Source organism: Sycon ciliatum, chromosome 4, assembly GCF_964019385.1.
Source record: "Sycon ciliatum chromosome 4, ocSycCili1.1, whole genome shotgun sequence".
In the NCBI taxonomy this organism is placed as follows: Eukaryota; Metazoa; Porifera; class Calcarea; order Leucosolenida; family Sycettidae; genus Sycon; species Sycon ciliatum.
In genome coordinates, this window is record NC_088646.1 from 25399858 (window position 1) to 25417854 (window position 17997).

Consider the following 17997-nt stretch of genomic DNA (forward strand, 5'->3'; position numbering starts at 1 on the left):
GGCGTGGTGTTACATGTAGATCTACTGAGTCTGTCGGTTGCCAGTATGTAAGTGATCAGGTGTGGTGACTGTTTTAGTTAGTTTTGTAGTCATTGCAATGCTCAGTCTGATTTTCTGGTTTCCGCCATCCACTTATTGTAGTGACTTACTAGTATCTACTGACTGTGCATTGTCAAAGAGCTATGGTCCTTACAACAATACAAGTATGGATCCATGGAGCATGCATGATGCATACCTACAATTGTAGGCTATGTCCATGGATCCAGGGAGTTAGTATTTTTTGCATACGAGGATATTAGTAATGACTTCATACACCGACCGCGCCTCCACGTACGTGGATGCATGAATGGAGGGAGGGACTGCCATGACTACGACCTCGTGGCACTGACCTAGTACCTGGCCATGCATGCATGCGCAGTCTTCATGGTCTTGATCTTGCAGACTGACACTCAGATCAGATGCTGATAGTGTAGTGATACATCGCACCTGCACACTCGAACTCACACACGTAGACTACACATAATTATGCACAGTCGTCTTGATCGATTTGACTCCAAATCGACTCGATCGATTTCGACTTGTCCTTTGTCTTCATTAGTTTAGTTTTTCTTGTTTGATTTCAATGTTTAGCCATTGTATTTTGTAATCATCATCACGACACCAATTATTTTACTTTTCAGCTCGGAAAGGCTCCAGAGCATGCAGTGTGCATGGATCAATTCGTAGTCTAAAACACTAGTAATTTTGTTAACGTGGCATCTGTCATGTTTCAATGATATGAGTTTCTTGTATCATTGAATTCAAATTGAATTGAAACCAGTGCATGACCACTGGCCCTGACTGGGTCAGACCTGTAGACTGTTCTGGTCCAGAAAGGTATCCTGGCTTCGTTAAACATACGACCAGGGAGTGGGGACGCGACGATGAGGGATTCTTGGGCTGCAATAAAGCCTGTTGTTCGTCCAAATGGTGGTTATCAGCGCATACCGCCGAAGATTGGCGGCGCTCTCTTTCTGATGATGGCTGTAACACTGGTCTATTTGATCTTGCCCGACCATCAACGAACAGCACCTTCAGATGGTACGGCTGTTGCGTGCATGCTATGTGTGCTCTTGTTATACTTTTGGGGATATTATAATATGTATTCCCAAACGAACACGCTACACCCTAATGAGGCCACATACTGTAGTAGATGATTTTGACATTGTTGTATGACACGTGATAGCTTTATGCACCCAAACCTCTATGCAGCTATGAATTTGTTGTCGCATGGCATGCTTGTACGAACGGACAAGTGCGAAAATCACATAGTGCTATGTGGCCGGCCGATGCAAACACCACAGGCATGGCCATGCGGCTAATTAGAGATCAGTGTGGCCACTACAGTACCGGTGGGCGCCGAAGAACTGCGGGTCAGCCTCGTAGCCTAGGCCGTTCTTGTTTTCAAATACTAAAGGCAATGCACAGTCAAGTCACCATGTATACGGTATCGGTATGCTGTGCTTGGTGAAATCCTAGCCTGTTCGTTCTTCGGTACCCGACAGTACTATATTGCACAAAAAAAAGGCTTATGTACAGTGTCATGGCCCCACTCGGCAAATGGATCTGTGCCACCACCGATATGTGTGTGGTGAATGGTTTACTAGCGTTGGAAAGAGAAGAGCCTAAACTCCCCCGAAGCGAGATGCACAATATCACTTCTGCGACGCGGCAAGCGATGCGATCGAAGTTTTTTCTGCAAAATGTTGCATCGCATCGGTGTAACATATGGGCAGGAAGTTCAATTGGGCAAGGCAGTGTGTTGTACACTCGTGACAAAAGAAATCCGACCCACGTGCCACAAGCAGCACCAAGGCTCATGCGGTCCCTGCGGCCCTTGGATCGATTTTTGGAACATGCATTATGTATTGGCAAGAGTGTGCAACTCCACTATGGGTGCTGTCCCGACAGAATTTCAAGTTGACGTCATTTTGATGATGCAATGCACACTGTACACGGATTATCAGAAGAATCCGGAACCTGTGGTTGACCGAAGCCGATCGATCCTGTACAAATTATTGCAAAGAAAAACGTGTGATGCGTTGACACCCGTACACATGTTGTAAATCACTGCTGCAAGGAGCATTGCGTCATAAATAATGACGTAAACTTTAAATTCTGTCGGGACAAAAGGATATGTGGGAGTTGCACACTCTGGGGGGTTATGTACTCTCGGTATTGGAAATGGCAAAGCGGCGCTACTTTTGACCCGCAGTTCGGATTTCTTTGGCCACGACTGGAGTATTGTGAGGGGTTTGTTCATCTGGATTTACTTCAGGTACGTAGCTTCACGCGTACTTAGTCGCTATGTCTGTGTTGTGGTGTTGGCTGCTCATTGCACTTTGTGAACTGTTAGGTCATCCAAACTACCCACTGGTGTCCGGAAAACGTAAGTCTGGCTGTGCTGCTCAGGTGTCCGTAACCATGTTTTGCTGACATAGCTAATATAGAGTGTGATGGACTAGAACCTCCCTTGTACAGACATTCCAGCGACCAGATGCATTTTTCTGGTGAATGGAAACATCCTGATTGCAGGAATGCGTTCACATGACCGGTGACAAAAGCAGTATGTTGAAATATGGGACTGGGAAACATTGTCCTGAGTGTAGAGGTGCCTGTCGTAGATGGTAGCATCTTTGGAGGTTGTATTGCGTTTTAGCAGATCTCCTCACTCATTCTCTCTCCGCTGTCTCTGCCTGTCTCTCCGTCTCTCTCTCTCTCTCTCTTTCTCTCTCTCTCTCTCTCTCTCTCTCTCTCTCTCTCTCTCTCTCTCTCTCTCTCTCTCTCTGTCTCTCTGTCTCTCTCTCTGTCTCTCTCTGTCTCTCTCTGTCTCTGTCTCTCTCTCTGTCTCTGTCTGTCTGTCTGTCTCTCTATCTATCTCTATCTATCTATCTGTCTATTTACACTGCGGGAAAGCTGATTGCAATCTAGATTTACATGCCCAACCTTTGGTCATTGGGGCAGCGCACTGCAATACAAATTTCTCTAGCTTTACAGCTACATCATGGATAGCCTACTTTGTCCTGTTGCTTTCTTCTGACCAGGAACCAGTGACGGAGTCACGTTTCGCATTGCAACTGTTTCCGACTTGGACCAGCGATCCAAGGTAACTGGTAGCTCTGCACTGGCATCTGCGGACATTGTCTTGTTTAGCCGGGCAAGAAAGATCATTTGACCCATGTCTCTTTCGTTTCTGTATACAGTCCTGTGTAGGGTGCAAGTACACGAATGCCCTTAGGCCTTACACGTACCTGTGCGTGTCTTGCTGTATGTACATGTAGGTGGATGGCGACAAGAACTCCTGGGTTAGCTATTTGAAACTTGGTCAGCTGACACTGCTCAACACAGGAAAGGTGATCGTGGAGTTCGAAGATCAAGCGGTAAGCTACGCACTGCTTTGTAGACTTATGTCTTAGAATGACTTCTGCTCTCCTGTTTCTTGTCGGGGAGAAGGTCCTTTACTCTGCAGTGTTCTTCATTTTTGTGTTTTTGGCTGCTCTTACTGCTCCAAGTGGTAAGAAGTAAGACTGATCACTCTCCTATTCTTGATTGCTACTGTGGAGGACGTTGAAGTTTGTAAGCGGCAGCTCTCTTTACTTGCCGCACGTCACTCAGTAGTCGTTTGGGTGCTCTCTGTTTGTTTGTTGGTGGTATAATCATGATACAGGAGCGACTGGTGGGACACATATCTGAAAAGGGCCGTGCCATTGAGCTCTCCGAGCTGGTCCTGTTCAATCATCGTCTCTATACTGTTGATGACCGCACCGGCATTGGTACGTCTTTTTCTCTGTTGGTTGCTGTCACTTTGAATGCCTTTAAAAAGTCTGGTATAGAAGCAGCTGCTTTTCTGCTCTTTGTCATACCCATGACACGGTGTGACATGCCTTCTTATACATTGTATGCGTTGCTTACGGTAAGGCATGCTTGTGCAGCTATGTGAGACTACTGGTGTGCTGAATGGTAAAGTACATGCATCGCCACTGCTTCACCAGTAAGTCACTGCGTTAGTTCCCGTTCGAGCTCAGCAGCCCGTGCAGTATGAGTCACTAGTTCGCTTGCAGTTTTGACTTGTGCACATGTGAGAGTCCATGATCATGACTTTCGTGCTACCTTGGCAGTGTAGTCTCTCATGTTGAAGCTGCAGCTTCAACTCGTATTCAAAGGTGGCTTAAGTTATGTGCCATCCAAAGTGAAGTTTCTATCCAAGGTCGGCTGTTATACGAGACTTTATGGTATAAAACGTATGAATAATGTATATTTCAGATGCGCGAACACAGACGCGCACACGCGCGCGCGCAGGGTCGACGTATGACTTTGGAGACACCTTTTTAGTCCTTCTTGAGAACTGATACCTTTCAGAATGCTACCACAATGCATTAGTAGATTTTGTCATTGCTTTTTGTGTGTTATGTTCAGTGTATGAGATTGACAGTCAACACAATCTGGTTCCCTGGGTGATCTTGCGCAATGGCAATGGTCACTTGCCGGAAGCGTTTAAGGCCGAGTGGATGGCAGTGAAGGACGGTGACCTGTACGTGGGTGGCCTGGGAAAGGACTGGACCACTGGTGACGGGGTCAGTAGTTACCTCTGCTGTTGCCGCTGTCTGCAATGTTGGTCGCCTGTTGGCTGAAAACGTCGCTGTTATAGTGGCATGCTACTGACTAAGTTACATGTACTATGATGGTCGTCTTGTTCTTTCTTTGCATTGAAGTCCTTGTTCAAGTTGTTGCCTTCATGCGCTCTGGTGTTATGTAGTGGGTATCAAAACAGCGCACGTGTACGAATGGGGAAAGACATAAGAATACGGTAATTTACCAGGTATAAGTCGACCTTCTTTTACTTACTTGAAGTACATGTATAACCAAACTTCAATTTTTTTTATCCCCGTAAAACTGAGAAACCGAGTTCCCACGTTTGAGGAGGGTCGACTTATAACTGGTAAAATACAGTAGGTACTAGATATCCTGTCTCTGATTTGGTGGGATTATGTCAGAACTTTGAATTGATGCTCTCAAAGTGCACACGTGTAGGATGCGTAATCTGCATTTGCTTGTTCTTGTGTATCAGGTGCTACTCAACAAGAATCCTAAGTGGGTGAAGATTATCTCCCCGAATGGTGCAGTTCGCCATGAAAACTGGACGTTGCGCTACGAGGCACTTCAAGCTGCAGCTGGTATCCGCTGGCCGGGGTGAGGGATTGCTCTTTTTACATTGTAGCACCACCAGACTGTGTTAGATGCTCAAGCCAGGTTTCACCGGTCATCATTAAGAACAGGCGGTTGTTTTGCACACGTTCGGGTGGTGTCCACATGTATTGATGCAAGCATGGTTTGGTGCCTGTGCGAACATTCTCCAGAGATACGGTGTAGAGTTGCCATGGCACCTCGAGGTAGTGATGTTTTATGGCCAGCTATACTGACCTGTGTCCCATGGGTAGTTCGCAACAGGAGCGTATTGGAATGCCTGTGCTGTGTGCATTGTTGTGTGCATTGCAGCTATATCATCCATGAGTCTGCAGTGTGGAGTAAGATTCACCGCCGCTGGTACTTCTTGCCCAGGAGATCCAGCAATGAAAGGTACGAGTTGCCTATCCGTAAGACCCTGCAGATCATATCCCCTTCTGACCAGTCGTGTCTTGTGCTGAGCTATCACTTACTGACATACTGTGTCCATTGCTAGCCGCCAATTTGCTCTTGAGTTTGTTTGTTGATGAGGTACATCACTGATTTTCCTTCCTAATACCCTCTCTGTGTTGCTCAGGGCCTTTTCCATGAGAAAAATTACTCAATGAAGCCATGCACAATGTTTGAGAAGCTAGTTAAAACCATTAATTTAGTACACAATAGAACCTGAACTGATCATGCTTCCTACCTAATATCGTCTCCATGTATGTTGCTACTTGTAGTATTTCTAAGTGAACGTGAAGATATTTTAGGGTATAGCCAATGCACGTGTGTGTGTGGGTGCGTGGGTGTTTGTATGTTATGCTTTATGCTTACAGGTATAATGAAAAAGAGGATGAGCGTCGGGGCACCAATTTGATGATCTCGTGTCGGGATGACTTCACCGATATCCAGGTCAGCCATCTTGGTGACCTCAACCCAACGCATGGCTTCTCCTCCTTCAAGTTTGTACCCGGGACCCACGATGAAGTCATTGTTGCTCTGAAATCGGAGGAATTTGGTGAAACTCTAGCTTCCTGTATCCTTTCAGCCAAGTGCATTGTGTGTATTGTATTCGTGTTGAAAGTGAACTTCAACTTTTGCTGTCTTTCCGGGGGGGGGGGGGGGCTTTGTATGGGTATTGTTCTCTGCCTGGGGTACACATGAGCTGTAAGCAAGGGTAGCTGTGCATGGAGCATGAGATAGTGACTATTTTCAAAGTATTGTACATTGCACATGTCTTGTAGTTTGCAGGTGTTTCCTTGACGTTCCTTGGCACCAGATATCGTTGCATTCAACATCAATGGCAGGAAACTTATGCCCGAGAAAAAGTTTGCCGAAGCAAAGTAAGTGCTGATTCTCTGATCAGGCTCTATGGACACTGCAATTCTGGTGACGTTCTGTGACTGTTATCAATAGTGCGTAACTTCCAGCGTGTGCAACTGCCGATGGGTGGCTGCCACAGCGCATTTCCAGAATTCTGTCATTTCTCGTGTTGTAGTCGATTCTACCGAAAGAGTCCATAGCCCCAACCGTGTGTACTGTAAGACATGTATATATAACGAGAAAGCAAATCTAACGTTTTAACGGATGACATTTCTTCGTTATAATAAGATCCGTTGAGGCCGTACTGCTTCATATATGCTGTGTGTGGATATGGCAGAATACTGCAAGATCGTTAACATATCTTCTCGTTAACCTATGAATTTTGGACAATCGTTAAATTTGCGACTCGTTATAATAACATGTCTTACAGTAACTCTGATCTCCGAGCCATGGGTGCTCTTCGTTGGCGTGCTGCCTTCAGCACGCAGTGAAATGCCGATCAAGCAAACTGCCAGTGTGGAGTTGAGTTTCCGTACGGTTCAGGAGCATTGGTTTCATGCATACTGCGGGAGGCTGAAAAGCAATGCCTGTGCACGACGCACCACGTACAGCACTATCCGAAAGTCTCCAAGACAAACGTACACATGTACCGCCGGTACAGTACTTCGAAGCTAGGAACTGGAGCTGATTAATAATGATGGCTTTCCCCACCGCTATACGGGTACGGGGTTAGCCATACACGACCCGTACGCCAAGGGGGGGGGGGGGGGGGGGGGGAGAGTTTGGTGTTCGTTGTCTACTATATCCCTGCACGCTTGTCCAGTCCGTGTCCAATATTCAAAGGAAGACCAGTGCTGTCTTCGCTCCATCACCACGGAGTGATACCGAGTGCCTGGTTGCTCATCAGGGATCTTGTGCTTCTGTACAATGTGCAATTACTAATGTGCATACTTGCAATAAGTTAAGAACGCAGCCTCAGTCCAAGCCATTTCCCGACTCGCATCGAAAAAGCGTTGTGCGTAGTTTTGTACAAATGTAGGGATCACGATGTGGGGGCATTGCAAGGCAGTTACTAGTACCCTGATTATGATTGTTTCTGTGTTGCTTTCAGATTCGAGGGACTGGAGTTCTTATAGTACACGCATCATGCCTGCTGCCTGCCTGGCATTCGATCCCTTACTTCATTATTACAATTGCACATAGACCTTTTTTTAAAGATACTTATATCTTTTCAGACCACATGATGTAGCACCCAGACTCTGCTCATTTATTATTGTTTTTCTTCTTTTTTTAAAGCTTGAGTCTGAAACCTAACTTGAATAATACAAACATCAAATTATTGTACATATGTCAAAACTGAGGCGATGCATCAATAGCGCCTATTTGAGCTACAGCATAGACTCATGTCATGGAAATTTTGTACTAATTTATCTATTTCATAGGGCGATGAAAAATGCATTAAAACCAGAGTGTGGACTGCTTCTCCGAATGATCAGTAGTAGCCAGGGTGGGTCGTGCAAGTTAACAGAATTGACAAAGAAACTTGACAGCACGGAGAGAATAAAACACGTAAATGGAAAAGCACATACACGTCAGTATGCGGCTTGAAGAAAAGTCAACAGCACACTGCCACACGCACACACATCACACACACACACACACACACACACACACACATCGAGTCACGGAAGTGGACAAGAACATCATGATACTCCATTATGCGCATTCGTGTCCATGTCTTCATCTTCCTCCTCTTCGGCCTGTCCACGTCCCGATCTTTGCGTAGTGCCTTTGCCCGGCACGCCACCAGACTTGAGCAAAGCTTCTAAGCGCTGCATTTCATCAAGTGATGTCGCCTGAGCAATGGCAGCCTGAAAGAAACAAGAACGGACAAGTTGAAGTTGGCAGAACATCAGCAACATATACAAAATAGCAATTGTGATCCTGGACCAGTGCAGGGTGAGATGAACTGGTCTACATCACGCCATGCACTCAAATTTTAGTGGCGGCGAAAAGTGTTTTTTTGGAGATCGGCGAAAGTTTTTTACTGGCGAAAATTTGTTGATTTACAGTAATATTAAAATAGATTTATAAAAATAAATAAAAAGGACCCAGGATCTAGGAACTACACGTTAATACCAAGAGTCCATAAACAAGAGTATGCAACTGTGATCTCTTTTCTATGGGCCAGATGCGCGGCGCGCTGCCTTCATTACATCATGCAGCTGCAGTCCGCGCACTGCGGAAAATCAAACACCGCACTTTCCCTCTGGTTTGAAATGAACTTTCGTACAGAACTGGAGTTCACGCGCCAGAATTTAGAGATCGCGTAGGTACTGGAACGAATCGAGCAAAAACGGATGGGCTCGTACGAGAAATTATGAGTTTGAATTAGGGGTGAAACGAAGGTCTCAATTTGCCAAACAAACCTTCATGAAAACGAACGAAGGTGTCGAAGGATTCTTTTACCAGTTCACAGTTCCTCTTGAAGCACGCTCTGTGCATGTGCCCTACAAGTACATGACTGTGCACATGTTTGCTGTGCAGTCACCACAATTGGCACGCCCATAGCTTTTGCACTGCGCAGTTTGCACCCTAAACTGCCCAAGACTACTTCTGCACACCTTGGCCGTGAATGGCCACGCTCAAGCGCAGTCTGTGGCCTACTATGGACTTGCAGTGGCACCTACCGGGAGCCAAGTGGACACAAAACTAGTCGACTGTACAAACTACAGTACAGTACCTCCTGTATACAAGGAAGATCAGTGCATATATGTACAGAAATCGTGTGTTGACCTTCTTTTGAAGTGAAAACGAAGGTTTGTTTCAAATGAAAACGAAGGTTCTTCGAACCTTCGACACCTTTGTTTCACCCCTAGTTTGAATGCATGCTTTCAGAGCATGATGAAGGCAAGTTACGTAATGAAGGCAGCGCGCCGCGCACTGACCCATCACCACAGTTGCATACTCTTGTTTATGCACTCTTGACGTTACGCTATATTAGAGAGGTTCCGGGGTACGATTTTCCGTGCCAAAATCCGTATGGGTGCTACGGATTTTCGAGGCGTGCTGCATACGATTTTTCGGCACGGAGAATCCGTGTGGACTGGCTTTCATACGAACCATGTTTCGTACATCTAGATCGTATGGAGATTTTGAGTCATCGGGTGCAGAAAGATTTTTCGCGTGCAAATTTGGTACGAGAAACATCGATTTCGGTACAAATTTTCAAAATAAAAAGGCAGAGCGTGGGAATGTGACGTGTTTGCGATCGGAACCTAGGCAATGACGGCAAACACATAAGTTCCGTACTCCGGAACATTTCACTGCTCGAAAACGACGTATAAAATCCGTAGCGCCTCTACGGATTTTGGCACGAAAAAAAATCGTACTCCGGAACCTCTCTAATGTCCACTAACACCACCAGTTACTAAACAATCAGCTCATGCAATAACATTGCACGACACCGACCGACGGTACTGACGTTCTACAACTAACTGGCTAACAGTCTCGAGGACAGGGATATGTGCGTGCGCGCGCGAGGGTAACCGTGTGTAGTGTAGTCCGAGCATGTCTAAATATGTCTGAATCGCGAGTATATGTGGTGTCCAAACGTCTAATGTGATTATAGTTACGGCCACCACTGCCCGGCCTTGTAACGTTAACGTAGAAGTTTTAGGTTAATCATGTCAACCACGGCTCTGGGGCCTAACAGACGGGCCGCCGGGATACGACACATGCACACACACACACACACACACACACACATGCACCACACACACACACACACACACACACACACACACATGCACCACACACACACACACACACACACACACACACACACATGATGTACAGACACACATGCACAGACACACATGCACAGACACACATGAACAGACACACACGCACACAGTTACCAATCGAAGTTACTCGGCACCTACCCGAATGGCTTGAACATCTTTGTTCGGTGGAGGGGGTACAGCTGGTGCGGGTGCCTGGTCAAGCGCTCTTGCTGGTAGATTCTCACCAGGCTCAAACCTGAGGTGAAAAACACGCACACATCGTGAGTGACCACAAGCTGATCAACACATCTGTCAGGACATGGACGGCAGCTTTCGGCCAATGAATCCAACTTGTAAAGTAGTCTCCTTATCCGCCGAATGCCGAAGTGTTTACGACACTGATTGGGCTGTAATTTGCCCCTCGGACATAATTATATCGACTTAGAACACAGCTCTACATTATGAGAATGAGGGCAGGGAATGAGAACACTTCTGGGTATCTGTGCATTCCACATGTTGTCTACGAACAGATTACTTACGTGTTGCTTGTAGACGCTGCGTGCGAGTCTCCAAACATCTTTTGTGCCTCTTCTCTTTCCTAAAGAAACCCAAAGAGATCCAGAAATCAAGGTCCAAGACCACATGATCATAGTGACATTCTGAGCTGCATATTATGTAACCAAACAGTAGAAGTGACAAAAAGAGAGCACAGATGGAAATGTACAGAACAAAAGAACCAGTAGATTCCATGCAAAAGCTATTGCCAGTAGACCCACACTGCCCGGGCCTTACCAGGAATCTATGGCACGTTGCAACCCTAAAATGTACGCGAGCACACCATAAATCCCTTACACATTACAGTCGAGAGCCGATAATACGCACCCCTCGGGGAACAGGCTGTCTCGAGGAGATTCGGATGAGAAGAACGTTCGGATAAGGGAGCAGTCACACATCAATCTAAAACATGGATATTCCCGCATGTTTCATTTTTCATTCTTTTCGGCAGTACAACAGGAACTAGGCGCACTCCAGCCCCTCAAAACGACACTTATCGTTATACATTTTGACTCCAACCTGTTGTGATATCTTGTGCAACGCTTGAATGGTGCTCAGAGTGGAGAAAATCAGCAAAACCCTCGAAAAAGCTGCTTTTTTTGTATTGTCCAGGCGAACCGGATAATCGATCAACCGAATAGTTGACGTCTGGATAATTGGCGTTCTGCTGTACCAATTACGGCATACAACAGGTAGTACATGGAATGAGGTTACCTGCCAACATGGAACAAGCTTGCACCTTGCAGATAGACATGCACATTCTGTAACTTACGTTCGTTTCGTACTAAACACCAATCGTAAGAACAAGATGACGTACCTTCTCTTTGATCTTTCTGAAGTCCAATACTCGAAGCTGAGGAAGACGGCTGATGACGTACTGGCGGTAGCTGCTATTTGCTGCTACGGGGTTCTTGAGTAAACTGCAGATAAGGAAAGCCACAGTCGGGCCGTTACAAACGATCTATCCATAATATGAGCCCACAAAGGACGCTGTCCGCAGATTGAGTATCCATAATATTGAATGAAGGTGCACAAGAACATGTCGGGATGAGACAGTGAACCAGCTAACTGAAACATATTATGTCGCACTCAAAGGGCACAGGGGAAGTCTGCTCCAACTGAGCTTCAACTTGTTATGTAAGACTACCTGTGTGTATGTACAAGTATTTGTACACGAGCACTGCACCGCCCAAAGGATAATAGTGCCGCTGCAAGTAGCCCCACTACCCCACTACTACAGCGTCACACATACATGTACAGTCATGCACATGCACTCTTACCATAGTGTTGTTAATGTTTTGATTGTCTGCAAAGGATCAAGGTCAGTCTGAAGCAGCAAACACGCATACAAACAAAACACCGTGTAAGCACATAATATGCCTCGATCAGCAGTCAGGTATAATATACATGCCTCGCGCAATAGGATATATCATGCACGGGAAGAATGAAGAGTGTGGGCCATTCCTAAACATCGTTCTACACCCGTACCCTGTCTGGTCTGTAACACCCGCACCCACACACAAACATGCTGTAAATAACTCACAAGTTCTTGAAGGTTGTTATTCGTCAATATTAGCGTCTCAAGATGCGGCAGGTGGTGTTCAAGGTTGGACGCAATACGACTAGATGAAAAAAAGAAAAAGGAAACAGCACAGAAAACACAATGACACAAATCGCAAATACGAATACACATCACCGACAAATCACAGAACAAGTACAAGACTCCTACTTACTCATAGCACAAGAGGCAACACCGGGGCACAAACAAGCTCCGAGAAAACACGCCAAGAATCTTCGAAACGAGGAGGCAGAGCCCGGTTTTCGATGATAGTACAAACCCGACCCAACCAAGGAGTCCGCATACAAAGTTCCAACATCTGTACTAATAATTCCTTGTGTACAAGAATTGACTGGACATCAGACTGAAGAACAGAACTAGCTTCAGGCGTCTCACAAGCAACAGTTTCACACATTTCCACGAGTACTTTCATTGCTGTCTTGTCAGGTGAGTACAGGCAGAATAGCAACTGACCGGTACAATAACGAACATACAATGTAATGGTGATAAAAGCAGCAGTAAGAGGCATAGCAAGAACAAACACACAAAACACATGAAAAATGTTGATTTTCAAACATACCGGTACTGTAAGTCTACAAATTTTCAGCCCATTCAAATTTCGGCCTCCCAGGCCTAGCTAAAACACATTTCGGCCTGTATTGCAAAGCAAAATTTCGGCCAAAAATGCCCCGGCCGAAAATAGCCGAAAATAAATTTGCGCCGAATATTTGTTGACTTACAGTAGATAGACAAATAGCAAGACCTATAATCATGCACAAATAGTGCAGATGTGAAAAGGTCAGTGTAGGTGTGAATGATGCAATGTGTTTCTAGATCATTGCTTCTTAATCTTGTCACGTGAACATAATGCTAAGCTGTGGAGTGCTTTGAAACTATCTATTCACACAAAGAAGCCCAAACACACTAAACCTATGCAAACAGAACATTTTCACGCTTCGACTGATAGGTAGGACACCAACATATCGCTAGTTCTGTCCATTTGTTGTCTATTGTTATCACAATACTAGTACTGTATCACATCTACGCTGACCTCCTCAAAGTCTTTACACACACCACATGTGCACAAGTATAGGACTTGCTAAAATGTGTCTATTTCTACGTTTGAGAATCAACGCTTTCCATGTATTTATTCTTGCTCTTGCTCTATAATATCGCTGAAGTTGCTACCACCATTTCGTATTGCTCTTACCGCTGCTTTTATCACCGTCACATTGTATACTAGTTATTTTACTGGATACTTTCATTTCTGCTTGTATCCACCTGACGACAAGGCAATGAAACTATGTGAGTATCGGTGGCAATTTATTTGAAGTGTTGCTTGTGGGAAGCCTGAAGCTAGTTTGGTCCTGTAGTCTGCTTGCCGTGTTTTGTCTCTGCGAAAGATGATTTTTGCATCTGCGTGGGGAAAGCTACTTACAGAATCCTGTTGTTATTTAGCAAGATGCACTTCAGCCGAGGTAAGTGTGGGAATCCATCTATTTTTCGAATCTCGTTGTCCGACAGGTCGTAGGTGTCGAACTGATCCTGCAGATGTATGAACAGGCAAAACAAATCTCACTTTAAAAAATCTACAATATGCTGTATGTCCACAAATATTCAACTCGGATGGTGAGCCAATTAAATTATGGTGAAAAAGGAGAAGGAAAAAATGTTACAAGTTATGACTAACTGTCCACCAACGTTCGTTGCGCTTTCCTTCCCCTCTTGGACCTTTCCGAACTTGAGCCTTCCAAGTTGGAAGGTTGTTGGTTTGCGCCTTGGAGAAGTGTTGGAGCTAGGTGTCAGGTCTCCGAATGTCTCAGTACTCCTTGTCAGTTGTGTGCCATTTTGTCGCACTCGCTGACTGTATAAGATCTGGTTACGTTGGTGGACAGCTAGTCATAACTCGTAACATTTTTTCCTTCTCCTTGTCCACATATATCAATATCTTTTAGAGAAGATTTTCGTTCGTTTTTTTTTGGGGGGGGGGGGGGGGTGGTCTCTGTACGTCTCGACTTTGTTAAAAAAATATCGACCTCTAGATGTGGACGGGCAATGTATAAACTGACCCCCCCCCCCCCCCCCCGCATAAGCCTGTGTACGTTCGTTTTGAGGGGGGGGGGTCTGGGGAGAAATGAACAAATACCGTCTCGAAAAAATATCAGTAGTTACAGATGGCCCCTAACATGTAACTTTAGGTGTGTTACAATTTCAGTGACAGGGACCTGACAGGTTTCAATTGTAACGTAGAATTAGGTGATTCTGCATTCCCTTCACATCCGTGATTGTCGTTTAGGTGTAATCTAAATATAGGTGCCTGGTTTCTCTACAAACACCAAAATTAAACACCGAAAATAACGTGTTACACAGTACATGTATTGGTAGCAATCCTGGTGATAATTGTAGAAAAGGTCAGCTATTCCCCCCGAGCCTAAAGTGATCAAAAGTCCATACCCTATAGTACTGAAATACGTAACTGTGACCTCTATTCTATGGGCCAGCTGCGTGGCACACTGCCTTCATTGCACTGTGCAGCTGTTAAGCCTCTACCTGTATATGCGTGCCAAATATCACAATCTCCCATTTTCCTGTGGTTTGAAAGAGAGTTTCCGACGAAACTGAAGTTGGCAGACATCTACGATCTAGGGACCGTGTCGTGATTCGAACAAATCAAGCAAGACCAGGACTTTAAGTGCATGAGAATAGAGCGTGTTGGAGGCAATTTATGTAACGAACGCTGCACGCCACGCACTGACCCACGATCACAGTTTGCTGGTCTTGTTCAGAGCTTCAAGCACACCATGCAATCACCAGACAATATGGTGCATACTCCATTTCCGTGCCAGTGCTAAGAAGTAGCATTTGATCCTTTGGACCTAATCCAAATGGATCGCAAACGGGTGTTGGTATTAAATGGTGTGCAACTTTAAATTTTGTTTAAAATTAGGAGGGGGGGGGGGCTAAAAAAAGGATCGTGAGCAGAGAATGTAACAACACTGCACTGCTCACTGATCTCCACTGGGGCTGGGGTGATCCTCCACTATACATGTACATACTTTATGGAAAGAGAAGTGCCCTGGGTAGTTCGTGTACAGTCACTGTCCAAAAGGTTTGAGGGACATGAGAAGGGAAAAAGTCACCATGAAACGTCATTTTGAAACTATAAACACACAAATGGCTGAATACTAACCAAGGTAGCTCCCAAATTCTCAATCACGGGAATCTTGTTGCCTGAAAATGAGCACGAATACAATAGTTTAGAAATCGACTACATGTATGGGGGCCTACCCATCGTTCTCAGAGTGCGCACCTCGCAGGTCAATTTCACGATCTCCGAGAGCATTCACGAACTGTGCGGACGAAGCCACCAGATCAGCAGTGAGCTTGACCATTGCTTCAAAGAGTCGCAAGAGTCTTTCAAATCCAAACCTGAGCCATAAAACTCCTCCGAACACTCATTTACTAACTACTTCAGCAATTGTCCTAATTGCGAAGTACTTTTCCGAATCTCATAATCATTTTTCAGAGATATCTTTTGCAAACGAAACTGAAAAAAAGCAAAGTCGATCGTTCTTTTCTGCAAAATTTCTCTGGCGCCATATTGTCGACTTTTGCGCTTGCGTATTTTTTTATGCCAAAAATCATTCAAAGCCGCCGATCTTCCCGATCAAATCCGACTCACGGTTCTGTCACTGTCAGGCTAGCTGCGCGCAGTGCGCGGCCGGTGAGTGATGCCTGATGCATGATGGTCGAACCAGACTCTGCTGCCTTGACGTGACCTTCTACATGACCTGATGACTGTGATTGTATTCTGATAATAATAATAATAATAATATTATTATTATTATTGTAGTTCTTGGTCTTTGATACTGATAGTTTGAAAGAAGCAAAAATTAAATGCAAAGCAGATGCGAGAGTTGGAAGAGGGGAAGAAAATAAGTAGAGGAAAGAAAAAATTCGATCACGCCAGGATTCGAACCTGGAATCTCCTGATTCGTAGTCAGGCGCCTTATCCGTTGGGCCACGCGACCATCCGCAAAATCAGACGCTGGACTGGGTGATCATTACAATTGTAGACATTTGCAAAGGCCAAAGGAGGAGAAAAGAAAGGACAAAGTCGGAACTCGTGCCCCAGAGTCGTGGGTCGATCTTGTGTCCGGAAGTAACATTTAGAAAAGCGATCCTGTCAGCTTTTCTATTATTGTGTTCACATGGCAAGAAAAACGACATCGCTATGCTACGTAAGTTTCTACGTAAGGTGCTCGGTATTTCATTTAGGCTACGTAAGTCTCTACGTAAGGTGCTCGGTATTAGACCTACCAACGGGTGGTAGCCGCGTGCTGTGCACGTGCACGGCAGACATTGTGATGCAGTGCATGCAGTGCATTGTGATGCGTGTTCGGATGTGCATGCGCGAGGAACTTCCTCCTTTGGAACTGCTTCTTGTATGAGCTGTTTCGGATATTTCGTCTCCTGGCCTGGCTTGTTTCGTTTCGGCGCTGCTGAGACCTCCTTTCGCGGAATATTACTCAATGACAGGTGAGTTGACCAGTTCCCTTTGATTCTTTTGCTTGGGTTGACTCTTTCATTTACGAAAAGTGTGCTCATTTTGGGCGGAATGCAAGAAATAATGGAAAAGCTGACAGGATCTCTTTCTAAATTTAGCTTTTCCGCTGCCGAGGCCTCCTTTTACGGAATACTCGATGACAGGTGATCTCTGAGTTGACCGGTTTCCTTTGATTCATTTGCTTATGCTCACACTTTCATTTACGGAAACGTGTGCTGATTTTATTCGGATTTAGATCCATTTTTATCTCTTTGGCCTTGTCTACAGTGTGCGAAGAACGCGAGTTCACCTTCTTGACGGGAAGGCTTATGTTAGATGTGTTGTCGAAATACTCATATTCATTGTACATTGGTACGTTACAAGTAAGGCACTGGTCAGTGGCATACTATCGTTGGCTGTTCCCAATCTGGAGGGAAAGGTTCAAGGACCCCGGGCATTGACCGAGTTTGCAAAATAAATTCGCATATCAGGGAAAATCTCCATTGTGGAGAGGTTCAGTAAACTTGTTTGCTTCATACGAAACAAGTCAAAGGGTGCAGTCTCGTCTCGTGAAGATCTCGTACTTGTATGATTGGATTTGTTTACTCGAGTCTGGGCTGTTTGATTTATTATTTGTGAGTTCCGCCGAGATTGCACTGCCCCAAATGAAGTTTCGTGCCGCCAAAGCAAGAATTACGATCTGCAATCTGTTTGTAGTACCTGCAAGAATGTGCTGTGCATGTATCGTACTTTCTCTGTTGCTGTTTCAGTTGCCGTCATGTTGCTAAAGAAACGTTCAGTAGAGAGGTTCTGCAAAACGAAAATTCGAACGAAGTTTCGCGACAGTCCTTGCGAAAGTGTGTACGAATTTTTGCACGAACTTTGCGTTCTGCACATTTTCGTAGTTTGCGCGGGCCAAGTGCACGTACGTCATGACCCGATCTCACGAAAGTCAGGGCTCACAGTTGCGTAGAAAAGCGTCGATTAGATGGGGGCGGTGCACGTGCTCCAAAATGCCAGCTTGG

The 17997-nt window shown here is 45.3% G+C and overlaps 2 protein-coding genes and 1 non-coding gene across 3 annotated transcripts; 1 reads left to right on the forward strand and 2 right to left on the reverse strand.

Moving 5' to 3' along the window:
- Positions 1 to 546: 546 nt before the first annotated feature.
- Positions 547 to 7998, forward strand: LOC135815258 (soluble calcium-activated nucleotidase 1-like). The gene is made up of 11 exons (XM_065328534.1): positions 547 to 1080; positions 2396 to 2428; positions 3084 to 3145; positions 3321 to 3419; positions 3707 to 3812; positions 4456 to 4613; positions 5108 to 5229; positions 5536 to 5616; positions 6042 to 6241; positions 6485 to 6548; positions 7640 to 7998. Exons 1-11 carry the CDS (start codon positions 924 to 926, stop codon positions 7662 to 7664), a joined length of 1107 nt encoding a protein of 368 aa, XP_065184606.1. The 5' UTR covers positions 547 to 923; the 3' UTR covers positions 7665 to 7998.
- On the reverse strand, positions 7775 to 15955 carry LOC135815259 (U2 small nuclear ribonucleoprotein A'-like). Its single transcript, XM_065328535.1, has 9 exons — positions 15737 to 15955; positions 15617 to 15657; positions 13865 to 13971; positions 12412 to 12490; positions 12149 to 12195; positions 11686 to 11788; positions 10853 to 10911; positions 10473 to 10569; positions 7775 to 8399 (listed from the first exon to the last, which is right to left on the reverse strand). Exons 1-9 carry the CDS (start codon positions 15816 to 15818, stop codon positions 8232 to 8234), a joined length of 783 nt encoding a protein of 260 aa, XP_065184607.1. The 5' UTR covers positions 15819 to 15955; the 3' UTR covers positions 7775 to 8231.
- Positions 15956 to 16384: 429 nt separating this feature from the next.
- Trnar-acg (transfer RNA arginine (anticodon ACG)) lies at positions 16385 to 16457 on the reverse strand. Its single transcript has one exon. It is a non-coding gene; the product is annotated as a tRNA-Arg (tRNA).
- Between the last annotated feature and the right edge of the window lie 1540 nt (positions 16458 to 17997).